This window comes from Pelmatolapia mariae, linkage group LG14 (assembly GCF_036321145.2).
Source record: "Pelmatolapia mariae isolate MD_Pm_ZW linkage group LG14, Pm_UMD_F_2, whole genome shotgun sequence".
In the NCBI taxonomy this organism is placed as follows: domain Eukaryota; kingdom Metazoa; phylum Chordata; class Actinopteri; order Cichliformes; family Cichlidae; genus Pelmatolapia; species Pelmatolapia mariae.
The window spans coordinates 14,681,901-14,705,483 of NC_086239.1; the positions used below are offsets into that span (position 1 = coordinate 14,681,901).

Here is a 23,583-nt window from a genome sequence, read left to right on the forward strand (position 1 = left end):
TCATATATATATTTTATATATACAGCAGGATTTAAACCTATATTACAATACTGGGAATAACACCCCTTATTTTGTTAAATTTATGTGCCAAGGAGCCAGACTGAGTCATCTTTTAAAGTAGTCTTGAGCAACAGTTTCTCCAGGCTTTCTGCAGGTCTTTCAGAGTTTTTCTTTGGCTGCTTTGTCACTTATTTTCAGTCCAGATCTTGTACCTGACTATTTTTAGAAGAATGTTGAGTTAGGTGTAACTTCGCAAAGAACCAGTTTGAAATGATATCTTGAGACACTTTGTTACTAGCAGCTGTCACACAAACATATAATTTCTCCCCAATTTCTTTAGTTGAATCTATGAAAAACGCCAAACAAAGTTTGACAGGAATTATATTGACAGGAATAAAGTAAAGTATTCTTGCACCAAAAAGCTATTAGCTGAAAACTTGGCACCAGCTACAGGAGATGAGCAGAATCTGAATGTCATGTCAAACAAAGACCCGACACAGGTCCTGTGCGATGCATCTGGCCCTTCAGATGATCCATCTGCTGTTCATTGAAGCCTCATCAGAAATGATCTCAGTGGAAGGACGGCTGTCAAGAAGCCCTTCTTAAGGAAGGGAAACTGAGTTAAAAAGCTGAGGTTTCTCAATTTACACAAGAACTGGACTGAAAATCAGTGGCAAAAGATGTGATGCAATGATGCCTTTAAATGTGAAACTTTGGGGTTTTATCCTCAGTATGTAGGGCGGAGGTCAGGACAGCGATACAGCCATCTGTAAAACACGGTGGAGGCTCTGTCATGGTTTGGGGCTACATTTCTGTCAGGGGTGTTGGAGCGCTTGTTAAAACTGATGTTTTGAAGTTTCTTAGAATTATACAGATTTTGTTATATACAGAAATATCCAATAAAAACACCATTAGCACAAGTTACTAAAGAATGATGCGATTTGAATAAAGCACAGGTTGACCGGTCAGTTGTTTTCTCTTTTAGATTCTTTTATTTAACCAATGTTACATTAAACTAACATAAATAAACATTTTTATGAACAAAAGGCACACAGTTCAAATATAAACAAAGAACGCCTGTACACCTTGTCTCAAAAACAAAAAGAAATTCTACCGTCTCTGAGCGACAGAGCGATCCGAGAGAGATGAGTTTCAAGGGGGTTTGTTGACAGAACGCTACAGCGCTGCCGCCGTTGCAGCAGCATTATGTCTCAGCATGACGTACACGCCTCAGCCCCTCAAAGGAGCCTAAGCGGTGGGCACAACAGCTAAAACGGCATCCGGGAGCAGCACTAGCTTCACGTGAATCCTCTGCCATGAGGTTAACAGTATGCGGAAAGTCCCTCTGAAACTCACATCCACCTCTGGTAAGAAGAGGCCACAAAATAAATGTCCATTAAACTTAAAAGATTCATACACGCAGCACATATACTTGAAAATGGGCCGGAGGCTGGGTAAACACTTTAACAGGAGGGTCAGGGTTTCCAACAGCTTCTCTGTGGAAGCCTCCGATTGGTCTGTTGCCGCTTCCTCAAAATAATAATGTGGCCAGGTGGTCATTCACAGTACTGAGAGGACGCCAACTGTCTACTACAGCGTTTGTCCAGTGGGAACCACGATCATGTACAAGTCAAAATTACCCAATTAAATTTATTTATTTATATAAGCGCAGGTTCAGAACAACAGTCATCCCAAAGGCGCTTTATAATGTAAGGTAAGGACCCCACAGTATTACAGAGAGAAACCCAACAGGCTCTCGTCAGCAAGCACTTGGCAACAGCGGGGTGGAAGAACTCCCTTTTAACAGGAAGGGACCTCCATCAGAAGCAGGTTCAAGGAGGGGCAGCCAGGCTAGGCTAAGTGTGGGGGTGCGGGGCTAGATTTGGTTTTACCTGCATCTGCTCCAAATAAGTACATTTCCTCTTATTCCAAAGTGACGATAATCACTTGGGCTCCTGTCCACAGCAGACAAAGTGTGCTATACGAGTCCACTCAAGTCTGTTGCAGCTGTTTTCAGTTGTCATCCACCTCTGAACACTAGATTAAAACAGGTGTGTCCTTTGCTAGTCCAGTTTTGTCCAGATGAATCCGGTCTGTTATTCCTTGATGCAGTCCAGGCTAGGTGGATCCAGCTGACTACAGACCGGGAATGCCGAGTATTTGCAAACATTTTTTAGTCTGTTTCGACTGGTTTCACCTTCCGTTGGATTAAATTTAGTGTAACAAACCGATTACAATAGAGTCTGTTAAACCAAAGTGGACATATACTTTCTTTTTAATTGGTCTTAATTGTTATTTTAAAGTGGCAGACATCCACTCATCTACAACCTGAACAGACTCTGCACATTAAGTGTTTGCAAATACAGACACCGCGTTGCAATCTTGGGCTCAGACAGCGACTGTACTGGGCACCTCCTCATAGTGAATGATGAAGTAAGGGTAGCTCTGGTCATCATTGAAGATGACAAAGATCTGGGGGTCCATCCAGTTGTCCACGCAGGAGTCGTAGAGGTCGCTAGAGGCGTCACGTGGGTTGATAGGTGGAGGCCGTCGCATGGAGGGATTTCCTACAGTATACCTGTGTGAAAACAAAGAGGACAACAGAAAAGCTCAGTTAAGGAGCTGGGACTCTGGAGTTACAAGATAATAATTTACCACACAGAAATCTTCAAAATGTCAAGATAACAAGACTGCCGTATCTTTCGCCACACTTTATATAATATAGCATGTAGCGACTGTATGAAATGAAACTGTGCACTGTAGGCGGGTTGTTTTTCCTCGCTTAAATATTCATGTCAATCCCCAAAGACCCGTCATCCATCAGTCTCTGTGCTGCTTATTCGGGGATCATAAATAAGACAAAGGCAGCGGGTAGAGACGTGGAGTCTGTGTTGCTGTTCGGGTCTGACGCTTATGCCGTGGAACAGATTGGACCCAGGTTTACAGACAGAGTGTTGTTCCTAAACCGCCACACAATCCACCGGGTGCACCACACACTCTCTGCTGCAGCAAAACAAAGCCTGCAACGTACGATGGGCACAGCCAAATCAGCTGTTTTACATGTGTGGCTCTACATTTGACTTGCATTTTAAAAGGAATGGGTGTAGCATGACGATAGTATGACATGAAAGATGGTTTATGGAAAAGAACCTCCGGTTTCTCACGATCCAAATTGATGCCGATGTGTTCTGTAAATCGAAATGTAGAAGTACTCGAGCGTTTGCGAGAGACGGGGGTCAAAAAGGAAAAGTTGTTTATGCAGAGCCGTGCACTGGAGGGAACATACTTGTCAAACACTGCAAACGGTTCATTAGGGACGCTAAACCGCGCAAGCCAGCGATAAACCCAGGACACATAAGGCCTTGATTTAGCATTTACCAAACTATGTTCTTTCCGACCTCCTTTAAACCAAAGCAGATTTACATCTAGCTAAGATGTAAAGGGGGAACAATTAAACAAAGCAAAGCACTGTGAGTGGTATAAGTGGGGGCCATTGCTTTAGAGGCACATAAATCACACGATTAAGCCAATATATTCCCAGCAATTTAACCTAAATGACGTGTTATTTTTTCCCCTCCAGATAAATAAAACTCCACCCATAACTGGAGATGTTTTCTTATCAGTGTCCACACACGCATGCACGCACACACCTACCTTCCAGTGAGGACTTTGGCCAGGAACATGCAGTGGACTCCTTTCGGCGAGCGTTTGGAGAAGTTGTGCGAGTAGACAGCTTTACGGGCAAAGTAGGATCCCTGGCCGAACATGGTGGCGTGTTTGCCACATACTCGGGGGTCGAAGTTGTGCTTGCAGATGCCCTCCACCACATCGGCCGAGGTGCCGTGGAAGAGGTGACGCTCGCTCAGCTGCCGGTCCCTCTCCGACATGCGCCGCGACATGTACTCCTTCTTCCTGTCGGAGCAGAGGAGGCGAAAGGGGATTCGTCAGCGATTCATTCATTTCAGAAAATAACACACAGACTGTATTGATGAGAAAATACGACTTTACACTAACTGTGACCACAACCTTGTTTGCACTGAAACTGTGGAAAAACGCAGCCCTGAATCTGGTTCTTGCACAACGATCGGTACAGTGACGCTGTAACGCGCTGCTCGTTTTGAAAGTGTTTCAGGCCAGAAAGGCTGTGACCCTGGCATGACCTCCCATGATCTCTCAGCTTGTTAGTGACACACATCCAAGCGCGTGCGTGCACACACACACACACACACACACATACACACACTTAATTTCCAAATTTAGAAAAGAGGTGATAAACGCTCTCTTTTCACATGAACATTTCACAAGTCATTTGCATGCAAATACACACACACGCACAAACAGACAAGCAAACAAGCAGTTATGGGTTTCCTGTCATAACCAGAGTGTGGGAAGAGGAAATCTACCGACATTCAGAGGGGGGCAACACTTTCAAATTCAGTGACACGCACGCACAGAAACACACACCTTCAGTCATTTTGAAACCGTGTGGTACCCGTGTGGGAGAGTATAACTGTCACAGCTGATAGGCCTTGCCCTGCACTAATCACAGCGGTTAGCCTTGTGTGTTGAAGACAGGAACATCATCATCACCAAACATCTCTCCATCTGCTGTTTTCACACACCACTGCTGACTCGTTCTCACGAAGTCCCACACAGCTGCTCCCATTTGGCCTATTTTCTTTCTTTCTTTCTTTCTTTCTTTCTTACCTCCCCACTCTTAACATTTTTTATCTTCTCTGTGTACATTAAACCTTTTTTTGATTATCGTTTCAGTCTTAAATGTTTTAGACTTCAATAACAGATATCTGAATAAAAAGGATTAACATCCAGTCTGCACCGCGACAGCAAAGTATGTGAAACTACCACCGTACTCTGGTGCAACTTCAGCAACACTATGGATTCATTATATAAAACACAGATCGTTGCTTTTAACATCAATACTTATTTTATGTCCTCAAGTGAGGTCAAATCTCTCGACTGTCAAAACAAGTTTTGAAACTCGTGCCTTTCTCATGACATCGTAGATGTTGATTATTTCAGCAGAGCTGTGCTCAACAACACAACCACATATGCATCAAATTCGGATGCCACAGCTTTCCCACAAAGCATGAAAAAAAAAAAAAAGCTACATGCAAAAGAAATTAATACATGCAACCCTGCCAGCACACTTACTGACAGAAAAGTTTCCTGGTGTTATGGTTAAAGTTTGTAGGAATTATACGTGATTAAAAGACATCTCTATAATAATCTGCTTCTCCTCTCACCTCTTATACTTCTCCCATAGGAAGGGGTTCTGCACACGTAGGATCTTGATGATCCTGAACTTGGTCTCCGAAACAGTCTTGTGGAACAGGCTGTACACCGTCCTGTAGCTGCGGTCTTCGCGGGAAACCGGCACCCGAAGGAAGTCCTGGCTCATGGTCATCGGCAACCACGTTTCAGGAAAAAGGCTGGGTGGGTTGGTGGTAGTTGGCGAGAGGGGATATGACGCAGGAAGGTCCATGGACAAAGAGGAGGAGGATGATGATAATGAGGAGGAGGAAGAGGATGATGAGCAGGACGAGGAAGAGGACGACGAACAGGGGAGAGGAGATAGAGAGAGGCCGCTCAAAGTCCTAAAACGAAAGAAAGAAAAGAAAGCGTTAGATTTCTGACAGTAGTGTAAGAAATATCATTAATGGTTACTTATTTCCTATGTTAATAGCATATTTAGGGCATATTAGGGCACATTTAGGGCACATTATATAGACATATATATTTATATTCAGGACAAACCAAGCTACTGACAATAGGCTGTTTGATTATCAAACTGAATGGGATAAAAGACATTTTATGAATTTGCAAGTTGCTTGATCAGACAAAACAAACATTTATACACATCAGTTATGGCTCTGGAAAGTTGTGATGAGGTTTATATGAAAAATATTCAATGCAGCTCGAATTTCTATACTCAGATCTGCAGGCAAAGGGACGTTTTCGGTTTGTAGCCTGAGTACTACCGACCAATCACATATAAGAAAGCAGCTGAAGCTGTATGCTAATTCTGTCACCTTGAATAAAGTATGATTCATTTCATTTTACATGCAATATAAAGTCATTAAAAATGTTACTAGGAAGTATTATGTAAGTTAGGACTAATTAGAGGGCAGTGAGATGATCTTACTCGCATGCAATCTTATAAATAACTAGACTACGCAATTTCTGGAGAAACTGTGGTGGGATTGTTGCTATGAGTGGACTCAATCTGTAGCTTGACTTCGGTGCAGCTAAAAAGCCAGAGATAAAGGGGTTGGCTAACAGAGTTGAAGAGAGATGGCTCATAAACACATGGGCCACAAGTGTACTGTACCTGAGATAGCAGCTACCTGGTACATAATGGGATTACTCTGAGTGATCATAATAACTTCTGTCATACTGGTTTTGTCTTCAAAGTGTAGTCACCCTCACTGTTCAGGGACATTTACCTTGCTGTAGTAAAGCTGTCCCTCTGCAGTATGCAATAATTTTATGCTTGGGAAAATATTTACAGTTAAAAAGAATAAAAAATAAAAATGATTCCTGTAAAGTGTGTTGATGAGCATTACATAATATAGATAAAAAAGTGTCATCCTGAAAAACATCCCACGCTGTACTTGAACCCTCGACCTTCAACATACAAGGGACAGGTGAGTGAGACGTAACTTAGCCCCTAAGCCACTGAGGAACATGTGACAGAGGAGGGGCTCTCACCAACTTCAATTGTTTTGAAGTATGGTCTGTTTACAAAAAAACAAAAAAAAAAAAACAGCACAAGACAAGCCAGCGAGGAGGAGGAGAAGGAGAAGAAGAAGAAGAATGGCAGACGACAATAACAAATACAAAAACAACAACAAAAAATACCAATAAACTGCTCATAGTTGAGAATCCGCATTATGAAAAGGCCTCCACATGATGCTCAGAAAGACCAGACAACTGTGACTGGATCAGAAGCACCGATTACTCTGATCAAGTGTGCTTCACAGAGGGATGATAGTTGCTGCCCTTTATTGAAACCTCATCTCTTTTCATCTGCCTTTATCCATGCCTGCTGAAGGTCAGTGAGAGCAGCTTTGGAGGAATTTACAGCAACCAAACCATCACCTAATGGCACCCCAGCACACTCCCCATCTCTCCACCTTCCTATAGCTGCGCTCCCATATGCCTCCAATCAATACCCCCCCCACACACACACACCCAAAAATCCCCAAGAGTGAAACAAAACTGCCCGCCGCAAAGAACTAGCATTTCCACGAGCGCGCTCTCTAAAAATCATCTGCCACTGACTGTCAACAATGACATCACCACACAGGGGAGCGGAGCAGCTCCTCAGCAGCCGTCAGCCATCACCGACCAAACAAAACAACAGGACTGTGCGAAAATGAAACCCAGACACCAAACAAGACAACAGGGAGGCGAAGTGAAGCAGAGACAGGAGCGAGAACAAGACACAAGGGGGGGAAAAATAAAATGCCCATTGTGGAGCTGTCAAAAAGTGACAAAAAAAGAAAACTATTACGTCTGGCATTTGAGTCGGCAACAGTAGTTTGGCTGTCAAGTTATCGCCCTCCAAGTGTAAATGCTGTTAGTGCTATCAGCCATAAGAAAGTGAGTGTGTGTGTGCGCGCGCGTGTGTGCGTGTTGTCAGGAGACTGTGATCAGAGTGACTCTAAGTCGGTGCGACAGTTTTTCTCATCTCCTTTCTCTCTCTCTCTCTCGCTTATCTTGTCTGTCCGGTCTCGATCTCTCCCCCCTCCTCCCTGAAATCGATGTCTCTATTCCCCGTGCGCTTTGAAGAGATCACAGACAGCCTGCTGCAGAAAACAAGTGTGAAATGAAAAGGGACAGATAACACGAGAATGATGGACTTGGGGGAGAGAAAAGAGTGAGGAAAAAAGAAAAGGAGGAAGATTAGGGGCAGATAACAAGGGAGGGAGAGAGGGGAGGAGATAGCTGAAAATAACACCGGCAGAGCAGAAAGAGATGACAGAAGGAAGGCGGGGGGAGAGCGGTGGGGAGGGGAGTGAGGGGGGAGAGTGCCAATCAAGCTAATGACCTCAACCTCCAAGCCCAAGCACAGATTGTTCCTGATAGATAGATACACACACACACACACACACACACACACACACACACACACACACACACACACACACACACACACACACAGTTTCGGGTCACTCGAAAGGACACGGGACGGACTGACAGCCATTCCTTTACACAAATAAAATTCCCATTTTATTGGATCGCCTGGCTGGAAGCTTTTTTTTGTGCCCATTGTGTGACTGTGATCAGATAAAGTAATTAACTGAAGCTCACACACACACCCCAAATGGATGACAACGTCCCATAACAAATCCCTCAATCCAAATTCCAGCTCCCCACAGGAACATTTCACACTCCTTCACTCACCAACTCCACTCTGCTGTGCACCCAGTCTGGAAACCATTTAGACCTCATTCACTTCCTCAGCTGTGCTCTCCATCTCCCTCCTCTCTCTCTCTCTCTCTCTCTCTTTTCCTTCTCTCCTTTTCTCCCTCCATCTCCTGCTCTCCATTTTGTCTTCCCCTGACTGTCAGGGCCCCGGTAGGAACAGCTCGTTCTAGCGTTCGCTCTGTGTGGGAAACTGGCAGGACACCGCTACAGCAGCCTGCTCGGCAAAGGAAGTGAAAGATTCTGCAAATGGGGTGAAATGACTCCACTTGTTTCCAATCTGGTATCACTTGTTTCAAAAATAAGACCCGAGTGCTGCGAGCGCTGCGAGCCAGATCACTTCACTGCTATAAGGACAGGAAGTTGACTGAGCTAAAGAAAGATTTTTTTTTAAAAAAAAAAAGAGGGGAAAGAAACGCATTAGGAAAGGTTCGTTGGATCTGGAGCGCTAATGTTTTGCTTCTTTTCACCCTTTCCTTGATTTCTGCCTCTCCCCCGTCTCTCGTCTTCTGTCTCGTCTGTTCTCGTTCGCCTCCTTTATCTCATTTTCCTGTCCATCTGCTTCGCTCTGCACAGGACATCTCCCCGTGTCCCAGTGACTCTGTTTGACGTGCCAAAAATCTGAGCCGTGGTAAGTGGTAAAGATGGGGTTTGAGTTCAGCTCAGGCTGCCAATGTGCAGCAGAAAAGATAAAATGTGAATACAGTGTTCAGTATTCAACGCTGACTGTGACATTAACATCATGTACCGACCTCTGTGTGCCTGCAGCGTCTCCAAACTACAAATTCAGGATGCTCAGAGAACACAGAGAGCCACAAGAAGATGGCGTGTCAGATACTCAAGAACCAACTTTGTGTGCGAGTTACTTTGCACATGTTGCCAGAGACTTTTTTTGTGTTGAACGCAGAACTTTGTTCTAAAAGTCAGTGTTGCTTCATGTGCAAAATACTAAATGTTCTCTGATCTAAGTGCTAAACGATTTAGACAGCTCTGTTGGAAAGTACAAAGGGAAGCCAGCAGGGAAAAACAGAAAAGCAAAGCTATTAATCTAGTTAATGACTGCTACCTTTCAAATGAGAACTGCTACTATTAATTAGTACCAATACTAAGCTCTGGAAAAAGTCGTTTTCTGGCATTACTTACTATAAGGCTGGGTGTACCTTGGCAATAGTCATTATGTGATTAACAGCTTTGGCCTCAGAAGCAGTCCTTTATTTAAAGTCTGCATCACAACAACCGTCACATTAGGTAGTTCAGAACAGCCACCATACTGGGTGTATCACTCCGCCCAATCTAAACTAAGCCTAATGCCAGCGCAGAGTACAATACAGTTCCTATGAATACAGTAACATGTTCACAAAAACGAGTCTCTGCTTACATTACTGCAAGCGATGCTCTGAGAGCAAATCCACTAAGTCACTGTGGAGACATCTCAGCTGTGTCGTTGTTTATCTACTCGAGCCATGTCTTCACCATGGCCAAAACCTCAACCTCTGGATCCAGCTATAGCTCTATTAGTGCTCACCTCTTAACCACAAAAGCAAAGCTGTAGTTAGATCTAATATTAGCCGTGTTTACTTACTGTAGGTGTGGTGTGAGAATCACGGAGGACATGAACATGGGCCGCTTCTTGATCTGACGTCGGAACCCGAAGACTGCGTTCTGCTGGAAGCCCTCCCTGATGTTGAGGATATACTGGTTCTGGAGCGTAATGAACCTCACCTCCTTAAGACCTCTCGAACTCGCCTCCTCTATAAGCTTAACCACAGGCTGTGGAGCAGAAGGAAAGGGAGGGAAAACACATTTGTTTACCATTTTCTGCAGGTAACTTCTGCATTTTTCCAGTTTACCTGTAAATCAAATGTGGCCATTGTAAAGATGATAAATAAAAGGTCACACATGGATAAAAAGCTGTGTTACAAAAGCAAGTAGTTTGTGTACATGAGAGCTTTTTTTCTAAATCCACCCCATCACTGGACAACTGATTAATGTGGGCGAAGCTAATGTGTCTGGCATCCTGTTCGCAGAGCCTGAATGCACTCGAACACACACATATAAATGCACCGAATGGCTCACCTCGGAGTATTCCCTCCAGCCAAAATTGTCTCTGCAGTAGTACTTCCACACTGTGTGACAGCTGGGGGTGGGGTTTGGGTTCATCGCAGGCAGGGGTAGAGGGCTGGGGGGGGTGCTCAGTCGTCGGACGCAGTCAAACTCGAGGTCGCACACTCGCATCGTCCCAAAGTCTAGGGCAAACACTCGACCCCTGCAACACAAGGTTTGAAGTCATTAGAATAACTACGTAGCTAAGCGCTGCAGTCAGCAATGCACATTAACCCGGACGGCTAGCACGCAGGGCTGTGGAGTGATGACCTTGTTGTTAAATGGTCACAGTTTATATTTCCATTAGAAGCTGTGCTACAAAGCACGAAGCTGTTGATGGAACGTTAACTTAATCCGTGTGCCCTGGAGCAGGATGACCAAACCTCTACTTAGTCACTTATACTGAGCTGCATAGGGTGCAAATTTAAAGTAAATGACTTACAAATGAAAAACAGAAAGCCATACATGACAACTGTGCTTCAAAGTGCCCTTGAGCAAGGTACTAGGATTAACTTTACTTTGACTTCCCCATGGAACCAGCTCATGGAACAGCTCTCTCATTATGTACAACGATGGTTGACATTGCTCTCAAATCTTTACAGTAAGTAACCAAATAGCTACCTGGCAATGTTTATATTATATAAAAAGACAGGTTAGCCCTCCCAAATCAAAACATCAGTAAACATCAACAAAGAAAATACCAGAACATTTAAAAAAAAGAAGAAAAAAAGAAAAAAAAGAAAAAGAGTTAACCAAACACAAATTTAAAAATGTGAGTTTTTAGTTGTTTTGTTCTGTGTTTTTTTAAAAAGAGATCACCGAGTCCACAGATCTAAGGCTCTCAGACTCTGTAGCTCTCTCCCTCTGAGAGAGCTACAGAGTCTGAGAGCCGATGTTGAAAAAGCTGTGTCCTTTTCAGCCTCGTATGATACGCAGCCAGCAGGCCCTGATCACATGACCTCAGGGACCTGCTGTGGACGTAAGAATGTAAAAGTTCACTGACGTAAGCTGGTGCTTGTCCATCTAGAGCTCTAAAAGTCAGAACCACAGTCTTAAAATGAATTCTGCATTCAGTGGGGAGTTAGTGCAGCTGCAGACGATTCGGGGAGTTTTTGCTTTGACAAGTGAACAATGAATTACAATAATCTAGACATGATGATAATAATGATAATAATCCAGCCCCTGCTCTAAAGCCTTGCTATTTCGAGTAGCAAACAATCAAGTTAACCTGCAGAATAATGATCTAGTAGCTGTAGGTGGTCAGTGAATGCACTTCAGCATAGTACAGTAGAATATCTAAACACAGAGTTACCATCTGCCAAAAAATAAATCGGGGAAACACATAATCTTTTCACGTCCACACAACCTCGCCTTAACCCCTCTCTGTCTCAACACACGCAGGTCAAAACCCTGTTGCGTGCATGTCTGAGTGTGTGCATGTGCATCAGTCGTGCTGCATTAGTCCTCCCTCGAGCCTCCGGCAAATCCTTTCTGGGTCAGACACACCACTTACATAAATGTGGCCAAACACACTGGCATGCTATGGCAAGGACACACACACACACACACACATATACACTATCTATACATATATTTAACACACTAAACATGCACATGACACTACAGCCATAGAAGCGGGCACATTGCATGATGATGTTAATTGTCTCATTGATTATTAGTGAGAAGCTAAGTGAATATAACATGAAAATGTTAGACTGTGTGTGTGTGTGTGTGTGTGTGTGTGTGGGAGTTACTTTAAATAAAGTACACTACACAGTTTAGAGGTTTCCCACTGAAAAACAGAAGTGGAGCAGCAGCAGTAGCGCTGAAACCTCCTTATAAGTTCAACAGCCTGAAGCGGTGAAACCTCGTATTACAATGGCCGAAGAGAAAACAAGTCTTCAGTTTCATCCACTAAGTGCAGTTACTGGCCGCTGGGGTTACTGGCACACACACACCGGTGTCTCACAGGAAGGTGATAATGAGAAGCCCCGTCTCGTTTTCTGAAAACTCGCATAAACACTGACTCAAATGGTAGTTACATACCCTAAATTTACATCTGTATTTCTGCAAAGTCATACCGCGAACACATCTCTGGAATAGGAAGTGAAATGAGAGTTCATTTAGAGAGCACGTGCAGAAACAAAACAGTAACTGAAGAGTGAGTCACTGATAATCAGATCACCTGATTACCAGAAACACAAAGAGAGAAGGTGCAGATAATCCCTGCGACTTTCTGAATTCTTCTCAACTAACGGAGACGCATTTCAGTTTAAAATGGGGAAAAAAAACAAAACAAAAAAACTGAATAGCTGTATTAATGTGAAAATGAAAGGCAGAAATGGAAGAGAAAAACAGAACAACAATGAAAAAAGGTGCAAGGGAGTGATGATACAAAAATAAATAAATCTGATTTTCACTGATATTGATCTTCAGTTTCACCCTGTCCTGCACCTGTGCGCTCTCCTGTGACATGCTTTCACGGTATCGGAACAGAATGTTTTCCGCCTGTGACGGTATGTAATGATGACACGTGTGTGTGGCTGACTAACAAACCATGCACAAGCGTTATGAGAAAATTAACTTGAGCTTTCCATCCTACCTCACTCATTACCACAGTGTCGCTACTGATATGTTTTCATTTAAAAACATGCTTGTTATATTTACGCCTCAGGTCTGCACTACCCTGGTCTACTAGGACCTCTAAAAAGACTGTTTGAAAAGCCTCTGACCCAGTTCTGCCTCCATCTCACTCTACCCCTTCCAACCATGTGTCATGTCATGTGTCCTACTTCACTACATCCATGAACCTCCCGTGAGGTCTTATTTTCCTCCTCCGACCAATATATCCACCATCTCCACAAACCACCTCAGCCTTGCTTTTTCAACCTTGTCATTTCAACATAAAACACTGATTGGAAATTTTAAAAAAAGGATGTAGCCTCTGTATCTAGCTCTCACACATCCTACTCTCTCCCTCGCCGCTGCACATTCAGACAAATACTGGAGTCTCCGGAGTTGATTATTTCCAAATCCTTTCACATAGCCCCTTCCTCCCCATCTAGTTTGTGCCGCTTTAAAAATAAAATTCCAGCAGTTAAATTAAGTGAACTGAGATTTGGTGAGAAGGCCAATCAAGAGTTGGATAGTGACCCAAAGCACGCCCACTCTAGCAGAGTCAAAGACCATGCTGGAAATGCGGGGCTTCTCCCACTTTTCTCCCAAGGTGCACCCAAAAGGAAAGGAACTTGTACCGAGCAGCTCCCAACACTACAAGCAGGCAAGGCGGTGGAAAAAGGACAGTGGCTCCTAAGGAAAATATTTCCCTGCATGAATAAAGGTTAAGAAAACTCCCCTCCCCCCAATATGCCTATAGCACACACACCTTCAAACTTTCTCATGACTACACACCGAAGGACCCACATTCCAACATCAGTCATGCTATTGTGAACGTCACACACTGGAGGAACACTCGTCTATGTACGCGCACACACACACATTCTTTGGACAGATTCATGTACGTACACGCAAAACTTCATCCAGTCACGCCCAGATAAGTCAGTCAGTCAAGCAAATCTGCTGACGAACACTTCTTTTACACACACACACACACACACACAGAACCTTGATGTCATGTGCTAGTGTTATTTCCTTGTATTCACTCTCCGGTTATCTATTTAAATAGGCTTCATTTGTTCCTGTTTTTTAGCTTTACAGGCAGTGAACACACAACAAAGTCACACACACGCACACACAGAACAGGAAGAAGTGCACACTCGCGTCACCTGCACGTCCTGGATTTTTCCAGTATGAGTGTATCTGTCCACATAATTGAGCTCATAGCTCAGGGTGTCCTCTTTCAGTCCTTTAAGCCTCTCTTTTGAAAATATTAAAAGTGCCCAGCCTATAAAGAATGTGAGGCTTTAAAAAAAGGAGATGAAAAAGGAGGAAGATAAGCAAATGAGTTTGGAATTTAAATCAACACTTAATTAACACTTGAGGGAGGAGAAGACCAGAGAAAGAAAAACGGTTTGAAATCACGGGGAAAAGGATTCTGCTTGAGAGCACTGGGACATCTCTCCCACCTCTTTGGGGCCCTTCAGGGAAAAGTAAGGAATAAAGAAAAGGAGCGAGACAGAGGAATAAAAGGGAAGAAAATGGGCACATCAAGGAAATGTAGAACACAAAAAAATTAAATCTGGTGTGGAATTATTATGAACAAAAAAGAATTAAATAAAATAAAAGGAGGTGGAGCTGGAATAAAAAAAAAAAAAAAAAAATGGAGGCAGACTCTTGAGTAATGAGAGGCAGAGCGACACAGACCTCGCCCCTCTGATTCATGGCGTGATCTGTCTGACACATTATATCCACACAAACACACACATCCAGTCTGACTATCTTGACACTGCCTCTACTCTCACAAACAAACACGGCTCACTTAGACACAATCATCCTTGATTTTCTGAGATTCATGAAACACATCAAGGTAACACAGAATCCCCTGTGATAGAAACACAAAGACACACTCACACACAAAGACACACACACCTTGGTGTCAGGTTGCTCTGTCCTTGGCGCTCAGTGACTCTTTATGCCATTTAATGACAAGCAAAGCTTTTATCACCTGGTTAACAATAAAGAGGCCTGTCTTCATGGTACACACACACACACACACACACACACACACACACACACACACACACACACACACACACACACACACACTGTGCCCTTTACTGCAAGATGTCAAGTGCTAAAGTTCCTCCTTAAACAGATATTACAGGAAAAAGAGTTTGTATTTTGTTGTAAGTAACAGTTGTCACACAATCAGCTTGTAAAAGTGAACACTACTCCTCACTCTCTCTCACACACACAGGGCAGCACAAATGAACAACTGTACGGTGCAGGATTATTACAGTATAAGTTTTAGAAGCGATGACTGTGACATTCCTCCTCACTGCTGAGTTCATGACTAAGACGGATTAACCGGACTTCCATTCCTGCTTATCATATGGATGGGATTAACCTGTGTTATGGATCACACACACGCACACGCCCTGTAGTAGGCCATGCAAAACATAATCAGATGGAGATATACAAAAGCAGTCGTGCATTTTCTTTCCTGCCACACACACGCGCGGCCAAAGGCCGAATGGGCCTGCGTCTCCATACCGACGGCAGAGCTTGTTAAGTCATCTGCTCCTCTTTATACTGCTAACGATGTTATCATTTGGCTGCCGTAACCACGGTGACGCCTTCCACCCTGTGTGTGCGTGTGGCTGCTTGCGTGCATGAAAAGACAAGCTGGGTTGCATCTCTAAAGAAAGACGATCAAAAGAGCTCTCACACACACCCAGCGCTACACAAAGCTTTGAGCAGTTGGCTGAATGAGCTGATTTGTGTCGACGCTGCACGGCTAACCGACTTTCCTCTAGTTTGTGTGTCATCACTCGGCAGGCTGCTCCGCTTTCAGAGCCCCCGACCGATATTAAAGTTTGCCCATAGTGCACATAATCGAATCTGCCAGAGACGAGCTTATTTACGGTCCTTACCTGTGGTGTAAATAAAATCTACAATGGCCCAGCTTAGAAAAAGAAAAAAATCAAAACAAACAAAAAAAACCCCCAAAAAACAAAAACTGGCCACTGTTTACTTCCTGCAGATAAAAAGCTAAAGACGCAAGAAAAGGACATATCTGGGATCATGTGAAAATGTTTTACGTTGTGTTTTCATTCAACCATCCACAAACAGTCAAACCTGTTTTAAGGGTCAGGGTTGGAGAATTCCTTTTTAGCCACACTAAAAATGTATCCTTTGCTACTTGGGTATATTCACTTAAAAATGTAAAGATATATTAATGAATTAGCTTTTAACAAAACTCCAGGTATCAGAAGATACACCAGAGTCAGACTAAAAAAAGAAAACTGACTGAAATGCCTCAAAGTATTTTTTTTATGTAAAGGAAAAAAACAAAACAAAACAAAACAAAACAAAAAAAAAAAAAAAACAGTCATTACAGGATTATCCATATGATACAGAACTTCCACATATACACATTGAAAATGTGCTGGTAAAAAATTTCTGGCGTTTCTGGTTTCCACTGCAGTTTCAGTCGAGTGAGCCAGATGGTCCTGTCTTACTGTATGAGACACACTCAAAAGGCCTCTGAAGAATCTGGGTTGACACCACCAGGTGCATATCCTGTTTGTGGAGCAATATGCTCTTTGCATAGTTTCAGCTGAAAACATGAGTCAACAAGTCAAACACACAGACACACACACACAAAAGTTGGTGTACACCTCAAAACCTGTGTGTGTGTGTGTGTGTGTGTGTGTGTGTGTGTGTGTGTGTGTGTGTGTGTGTGTGTGTGTGTGTGTGTGTGTGTGTGTGTGTGTGTGTGTGTGTGTGAGAGAGAGAGAGAGCAGCGTCCACAAAAGCATAAAAAAGAAAGAAAAACACATAGGTGCTTAAAGGGCTTTAAATGTGAGTGGGGGTGTGGATAGGGTTAATGCCTTAAGATTACACTATACTGACATAAAGTGCACTTGTAATTAGAGCCACATAATGACATGAAAATGTGGGGAGGCCTCTAACTCGCGAACACTGCAGAAGAGATTGAAAGCTTAGGGTCAAACCTGTGTACAAGTACTCTTTGTGTGTGTGAGAGTGTGAATGTACTTGCATACAGTACAGTTTCACAGGAAGCAGTAGATGCTCCTTTATGTCACCCCAATGGGGCTTGCCAAGTGCTTGTGTATCTTGTGTGTGTGAGTGAGGGAGAAAAAGACGTTTATCTCCGTCTGCTAAAAGGCGAGCGTGAGAGCACTGCGAGTCACTTTGCTTCCCCGTGCAGTTTATTCGTGAGAGTGTTTGCGTGCCAAGCAGTGCGTGTGTGAGTGTGGGTGCGAGTGTACACAGTGACGTGCACGCTTATGACCGAGGGAAGAAGAGAAGCTGCCAAGTGCGTCTGTGTCACTGACCGCACAAGGCAGCTGGGGGTCACGCAAGTTCACGGCTTTCTGCAACGAGTGCTATAAAAAAAAAAAAAAAGAAATAAAAGAAAAAGCCTCGCTTTTGACGGCTTTCTGGCCAATCACAGATCTGGGTTTGGAAGAAGGGAAGTGCAGGAAATAGATAACCGATATCAGGGCCGTGCCTACACAAGGGCATGATAGCTGTTCAAATAAAGAGATACAGTAGATGCAGGTGACACATTAACTAGAAGGACACACGGACCATGTGCATTATAAAGCTGTGAAAGCAACAGTCAGCATTGGGAGGAGCAGTCACTTGTCTGCAGTCCATCATCCACGCATGTATAGAACAGCTGTGCAGTGTTTTCAGTTTGTCACCGGTGGCAAAACCAAAGAGGAAACTCAGGTCTACAGTTTCCAACACTCTGAACCAGAAGTGGCTTAGACTATCACTTGCATGCAGCCTATCAGATTACTGCACCATTGTTGCTATGTCACAAATACCCATCGATCTAACACACAGTCCTTTCAGCAGTATGTTCAACACCAAATGGACTGGGGTGGTGGCAGTATTCTCTAATTTCAGCCCCGCTTATACAGAATGAGGATTTGGGTTAAACCTTGAAACGGTTTAATTGTCCACTTATATCGGAAATAATGTAATATATATGAAAACAATTGTCAGGAATAAAGAGAAATGCTGAAGGGTGATACTCTTGGGGCATGAATTGTGGTTTCACTTCCTACTTTCAATTGACTGAATGCAAAGTGAATTGTCCCATCACCCACAGATGGCAAAGATCCAACCCCCCCCCCCAAAAAAAACAAACAAAAACAAAACCAAAAAAGAAATACTTTGATGCTGCTTCCCTCTGTAGCAGGGGTCCTGTATCTAACCAGGGAGTTTGCAGCACATATGCTACTGATTAACACAGAGTACAGGTTGCAGTAAACACTACAGTGGGATACTTACTGATACTTTAGCCTGACTTGCTCATTGTCAGGGTTGCAGTACAGTCTCTCCAGCTGTTCCTGGGAGTCATCTGCTATGCTCTGCCAGGCCTGGCTGCTGCTCTTGCGGATCTGCCAGTGGTAGGGCAGGACGGTGTGGTGGTGGGCACAGTCATTGCCATAAACGCACAGTCCCTGGAGGAAATCCACACAAATGTCCACTGAGTCTGACTGGTGTGTGTGATACTGGAGCTGAGTGAGCAGCTCAAAAACCAGATCCAGTGAGGCCTCTTCACTTTTGTCCTGAAATAGCACTCCTTTGTCAGGCTGCAGGAGGAGGGGGTCCGAGATTCCAGTGCAGTCTTTGACTGGAAGATTTGTTGCCCCAGAGGTTAGGAGGTCGTTGCTTTTGATTGCCCCCTCCTGGTGTGGAGGAACCTGGGGTGCAACTATGGGAGGTATATCCCTGCTGGGAGCTGTTATTGTCACCGCGCTACCAGACTCCCTGAGGCCCGGTTTCAGCTGGAAGCAGTCGGGGGAAGAATCGCTGATCTTAGGTCGCTCCCCTCGCCGAACAGTCTCATCCAGCTCCGTAGTAGTATCGGCTATTTCCACATCAACGTCCTGGGTGATCAACCCAGGCACACCGGCCCCAGCGGTGGCATTGTCAGCGGTGCCCCGGTCTTTGAGGCACACCTGGCCCATGCAGTTCTGTTTCACTACAGCCGCTGCGCACAAATTCCCCGGAGTCCGCCCCGGCTGGTTCCGGGGAACAAACACCCCATCCCCGGAGACCAGCGTATCTGTGCTCAGCAAAGTAGTCAGTATAGGATCCTCCAGGGCTCGGTGGAGGCATTTGGCATCCAATTTCCTTTGTTTCTTCTTGAAATAAGGTTTAACCAGAGGTATTTTGTCCGAGAGCCCCACGATCTGTTGCTCCGTGAAATCTTCCCCTTCGTCCATATTCAAACTCACATCCAGGGTGATCCCGGTCGGCACACCATCTGCGGATTTCTGGAGAATGTGCAAAGTTTTGTCCATGAGCTTCTGTGAAAGCCCGTCAGTCCTGGGAGAAGGAGAAAGAGAAGAGAAAGAGGTAGTCATCAAAGACAACACCTATAATCCTTTAAGCCTAGTTTCCAAGGTGAAGTCATCCTAGCGCATAAAGAAATGATTAATAGTCTGTGTCGCTCGGACGAGGTATTAGCCCATATCATAAACTCATCTTTCCTTTCCTGGAAAGGAAAACCCTCACCCTCTATATACCGAAACGAAACCAGTTCACCCCCTCCCTCCGCAGACCAAAACTGCTCTGGTCCCAGAATGACCCAGCACATGTTACACCACCACCATCATCATCATCTGCGGTCATTATAAACCCCAGTCCTTATAGGAATATTACAGAAACAGCCTGTTATACAGAGTCTCGTTAGTGAAGCAGCTTAGTGCAGTCAGCAGGCCAACTGAAGCGGAAAAATATTACCTAATCCTACTGCAGGGAACTTGGGCTCCAGCCTCAGATTAATCATAAAAAACGAGAACATATAATTGCAGTGTCTTATGCTTTTTCCTCCTCCTCTTTCTTCTTGTGCCTTTCTTTGGTGTGCTGCTAACGTCATTCCTGCAATTACAGCTGCGTATCCGAACGGGAGCGATAAAATCATCAATGTAACAAAACCTCCCTCTCCCGGGACGGTGTATTTTGATCACGGGAGTCCGATACGCGGCCCCTGCCGTCTACGTGCCGCTCACACGTCGCTGCTCGAGCAACTTTGCACGTACGCTTTACAGCTGACAAATACACACACACAGTCCCATATATACACAAACAGAGACACACACGGCACCGCAAACGCCGAGCAGCGACAAAAGACAAGCGGGACACCCCGGAGACTTGTTTCAGCGCTCCGCTACACAAACGGCAGCTCTCGTCGTTCTTTAAGCAGAAACACTTGGTCAGCAGACCCGGGGCTCTGCGGGCTGTCCGTGTGAGAGAACCACACAGAGAAGCACTGCAGCATGCCCAGCTTCCCCACAGGACAGCCCCAGCGACCCGCTTCTCTCACACCGAGGCGACAAAACCCTACCTGCGCGATAATGTCCGCCCCACTCCCCCCCGGTCTCGACGCTCTTTGGTGGGTAAAATCCAGTGCACTCATCGGCGAAGCTCCGGGGATAATAGTATCCGTGTCCGGGGCTAGACTGTTGTCCGGTTCGGTTGCTCTCGTCCTTCTGTTGCCCCCGACGCGTTCATACTACGTCTCTATTTCATGGTGTCTCCCTTTCTTTGTATCCTTCTGCCGGATAGGAAAAGGCGACTGAGAACAGAAGAGAGGAACGCACAGCTGTGGCGAGAGACGCTCTAACTGACTGCCCTCTCTCCCATCTTTGCACAACCTGGCCCCGCCCCCGTAACCTGTCAGAGGCGGGGTCTCCTCAAAGGAAGGCTGGGCTTCGGCTCGAACGGAGGCGGGGCAGGAAACGCTGCATGAGAGTGTGGGGAAACCTCAGCGACCCCGGAAGTAGGTTTCTAAAAACAAACAAGCGTTAACATACTGTTAAAGTTAATTGCAGCTCTTTGATGGAAAAATAATTAAATAATTTAGATGTATCCATTCCAAGTAAAACCAGTAGATTAATGGTTTAGGTAAAAAACTATATACTATATGAAAAGTGCTTTGGTAGGTTGCTGTAGTGAGTTTTGGAGCTATATTCTAAACCCACAAACCAAAAAATTTCTATTTCTACTTATTTTGCGGTTGTTTTAATTACCACAGCTGTGAAATAGTATTCTCCCTCTTGCTGATTTCACTGATTTCATTCTCTCTTACTGTGTGTGTGTGTGTGTGTGTCTTTTCTTCACATTTATCACCCTTACATGTTTTAGATCAACAAACAAATTTATTAAGAGAAAAAAGGTATCCAAACTAACCTGGCCCCATAAACCTAATAACTGGCTGTGTCAGCAATAACTTTCACAGCAAGAACTGCATGCAAGCGTCTGTGATAACTGGCAATGAGTCTTTCACATCTTTTTGGCCCACTTATCTTTGTAGAATTGCTCAGACTCATTGGAGGGTTTTTGAGCATGAACAGCCCGTTTCAGTAAGTGCCAAAGCATCTTAATGGGCCACTCACCCCCCTCCCCCCTTCCCCTCTTTAAAAAAATTATTCAGAGATGGACTGCTGTGTTGCTGTGTTTTGGATCATTGTCCTGCTAAATAACCCAAGTGTACTTGAGTTTCAAGGTGTGAACTGATGACCAGAGATTCTCTTTCAGGGTTTTCTGGAGAGCAGAATTCATAGTTCCTTCAACTGTGGCAGCCCCAGACCATCACACTACCAGAACCATGTGTGACTGATGATATGATACAGTTTTACAACAGATGAAATGGGACTCAACCTTCCAGAAACTTCAGTTTGTGTCTCATCCATCCACAGAGTATTTTTCCAAAAGTCTTGGGAACCATCAGTATGTTTGTTGGCAAACATGATGGTTCCCCTTGTGTTCTTTTTGGTCAGCGGTGAATTTCTCCTCGGACCTCTCCCATGGATACCATTTTTGTCCAGTCTCTTTCTTATTATTAAATCTTGAACTCTGACCTTAACTGAGGTAAGTGAAGTCTTAAGGTCTTTAGATGATGGAAATCTTGTGGTTTAAGAAGAGATCAACAGAAATTGAAGAAGAAGAAGCCACATGATGGCTTTATAAAGGACACAGTCAGTAAAGATTACATGCTTTAACAACACTAGCTGAGAGAACACAGCCTACTCATTTCATAACTTACATGCACTAGAATAGTAATCAATTTTACATAACAGAAACTGAGACAAATGAGGCCTGCAGGTCTTTAGATGTTGTTCTGAGTTCTTTTGTGACCTTCTGGAAGAGTTGTTGATGCGCTCTTGGAGTGATTTTGGTCAGCCAGACTCTCTTGGAGAGGTTCACCACTGTTCTGATTTTTCTTTATTTGTGTATAATGGTTCTCACCATGGTTCACTGGAGACCCAAAGCCTTAAACATACCTTTGTAACATTTTCCAAAGTGATAGATTTCAATTAATTTGTTTCTCATTTCTTTTTCTTTCTTTTTTTTTATCAGGGCATGATGTGCTAATTTTTTTCACTTTATCTGATTCTGGTTCAGAGAGTTCTTGATTCAACAGGTCTGCTAGTAATCAGGCCTTGATGTGGTTAGTGAAACTGAACTCAGTTTTCCAAATAAAGTGTTTAATCGCTCGGGTCATCTCTGTTTAATATTGTTTGATGATGTGAAACATGCAAATGTGACAACTTACAGCAGTGTAATGACTGTTAGAGATGATCTTAAAACTAGACAGAGGAACAGTGAAAATACACAAGAAGTCCAAAAGATTAGAAAGTAAAGGACGTGAAGTAGTATCATATAAACACACTGAGACACAGTGAACCTGGGTTTAACGTGTTCCTGATATGTGGGGGACGGATTGCCAAAAAAAGTAATACAGTAAAGATGCACAATGCTGCCACATATGAAAATGAAGAAGAAGCAGCCACATGACAGCTGCATAAAGGACACAGTCAGTAAAGATTACGTGCTTTAAGAACACTGCCTGAGAGAATACAGCCTACTCATTTCATAACTTAAATAGACTGGAATGGTAATCAATTTTACATACAAGAAATTTGCTAAGTCAATATTTTGTCAGGCCTGTCTTATGTAAATATTTTATCATCCTGTCTTCTTTCGCATGAGACTAAGTGTGAAACCTGCTGAGGCATATGTAATTCACCCACATATGGAGGGTGAGTCACTTTTTTTATGATTACCTAGAATATATTGTTTCCCTTTAAGTATTGCAGGAAAAATTTGGCCGCCCTGTGTGGCTAATCTGTCATGTTTCCATAAGGGAGTGTAATGTTTACTGACTTTGCATTCAGTCAGCTTCCCTCTCTGTGCTGTTTTACCAGAAGTAGTTTTTTAGGAACCTGCTGTGTGACACTGCCTTCCTGCCTCAGTTTCATCCTTCCAGCTTGCTCAGCCAAACCGTCTTTGGTTTCTAAAGGGTGCATTTCTCAATAGGAGCTATTTAATAACCACAAAATTCAAACTGCCAACGTATCTCTG

The 23,583-nt window shown here is 44.0% G+C and overlaps 1 protein-coding gene across 1 annotated transcript; it reads right to left on the reverse strand.

Annotated features, from left to right (window-relative positions):
* Positions 1-969: 969 nt before the first annotated feature.
* tiparp (TCDD-inducible poly(ADP-ribose) polymerase) lies at positions 970-20,832 on the reverse strand. The gene is made up of 7 exons (XM_063493346.1): positions 20,564-20,832; positions 18,499-19,542; positions 10,525-10,714; positions 10,031-10,218; positions 5,265-5,615; positions 3,655-3,912; positions 970-2,578 (listed from the first exon to the last, which is right to left on the reverse strand). Exons 2-7 carry the CDS (start codon positions 19,515-19,517, stop codon positions 2,389-2,391), a joined length of 2,196 nt encoding a protein of 731 aa, XP_063349416.1. The 5' UTR covers positions 19,518-19,542; positions 20,564-20,832; the 3' UTR covers positions 970-2,388.
* Positions 20,833-23,583: the final 2,751 nt, after the last annotated feature.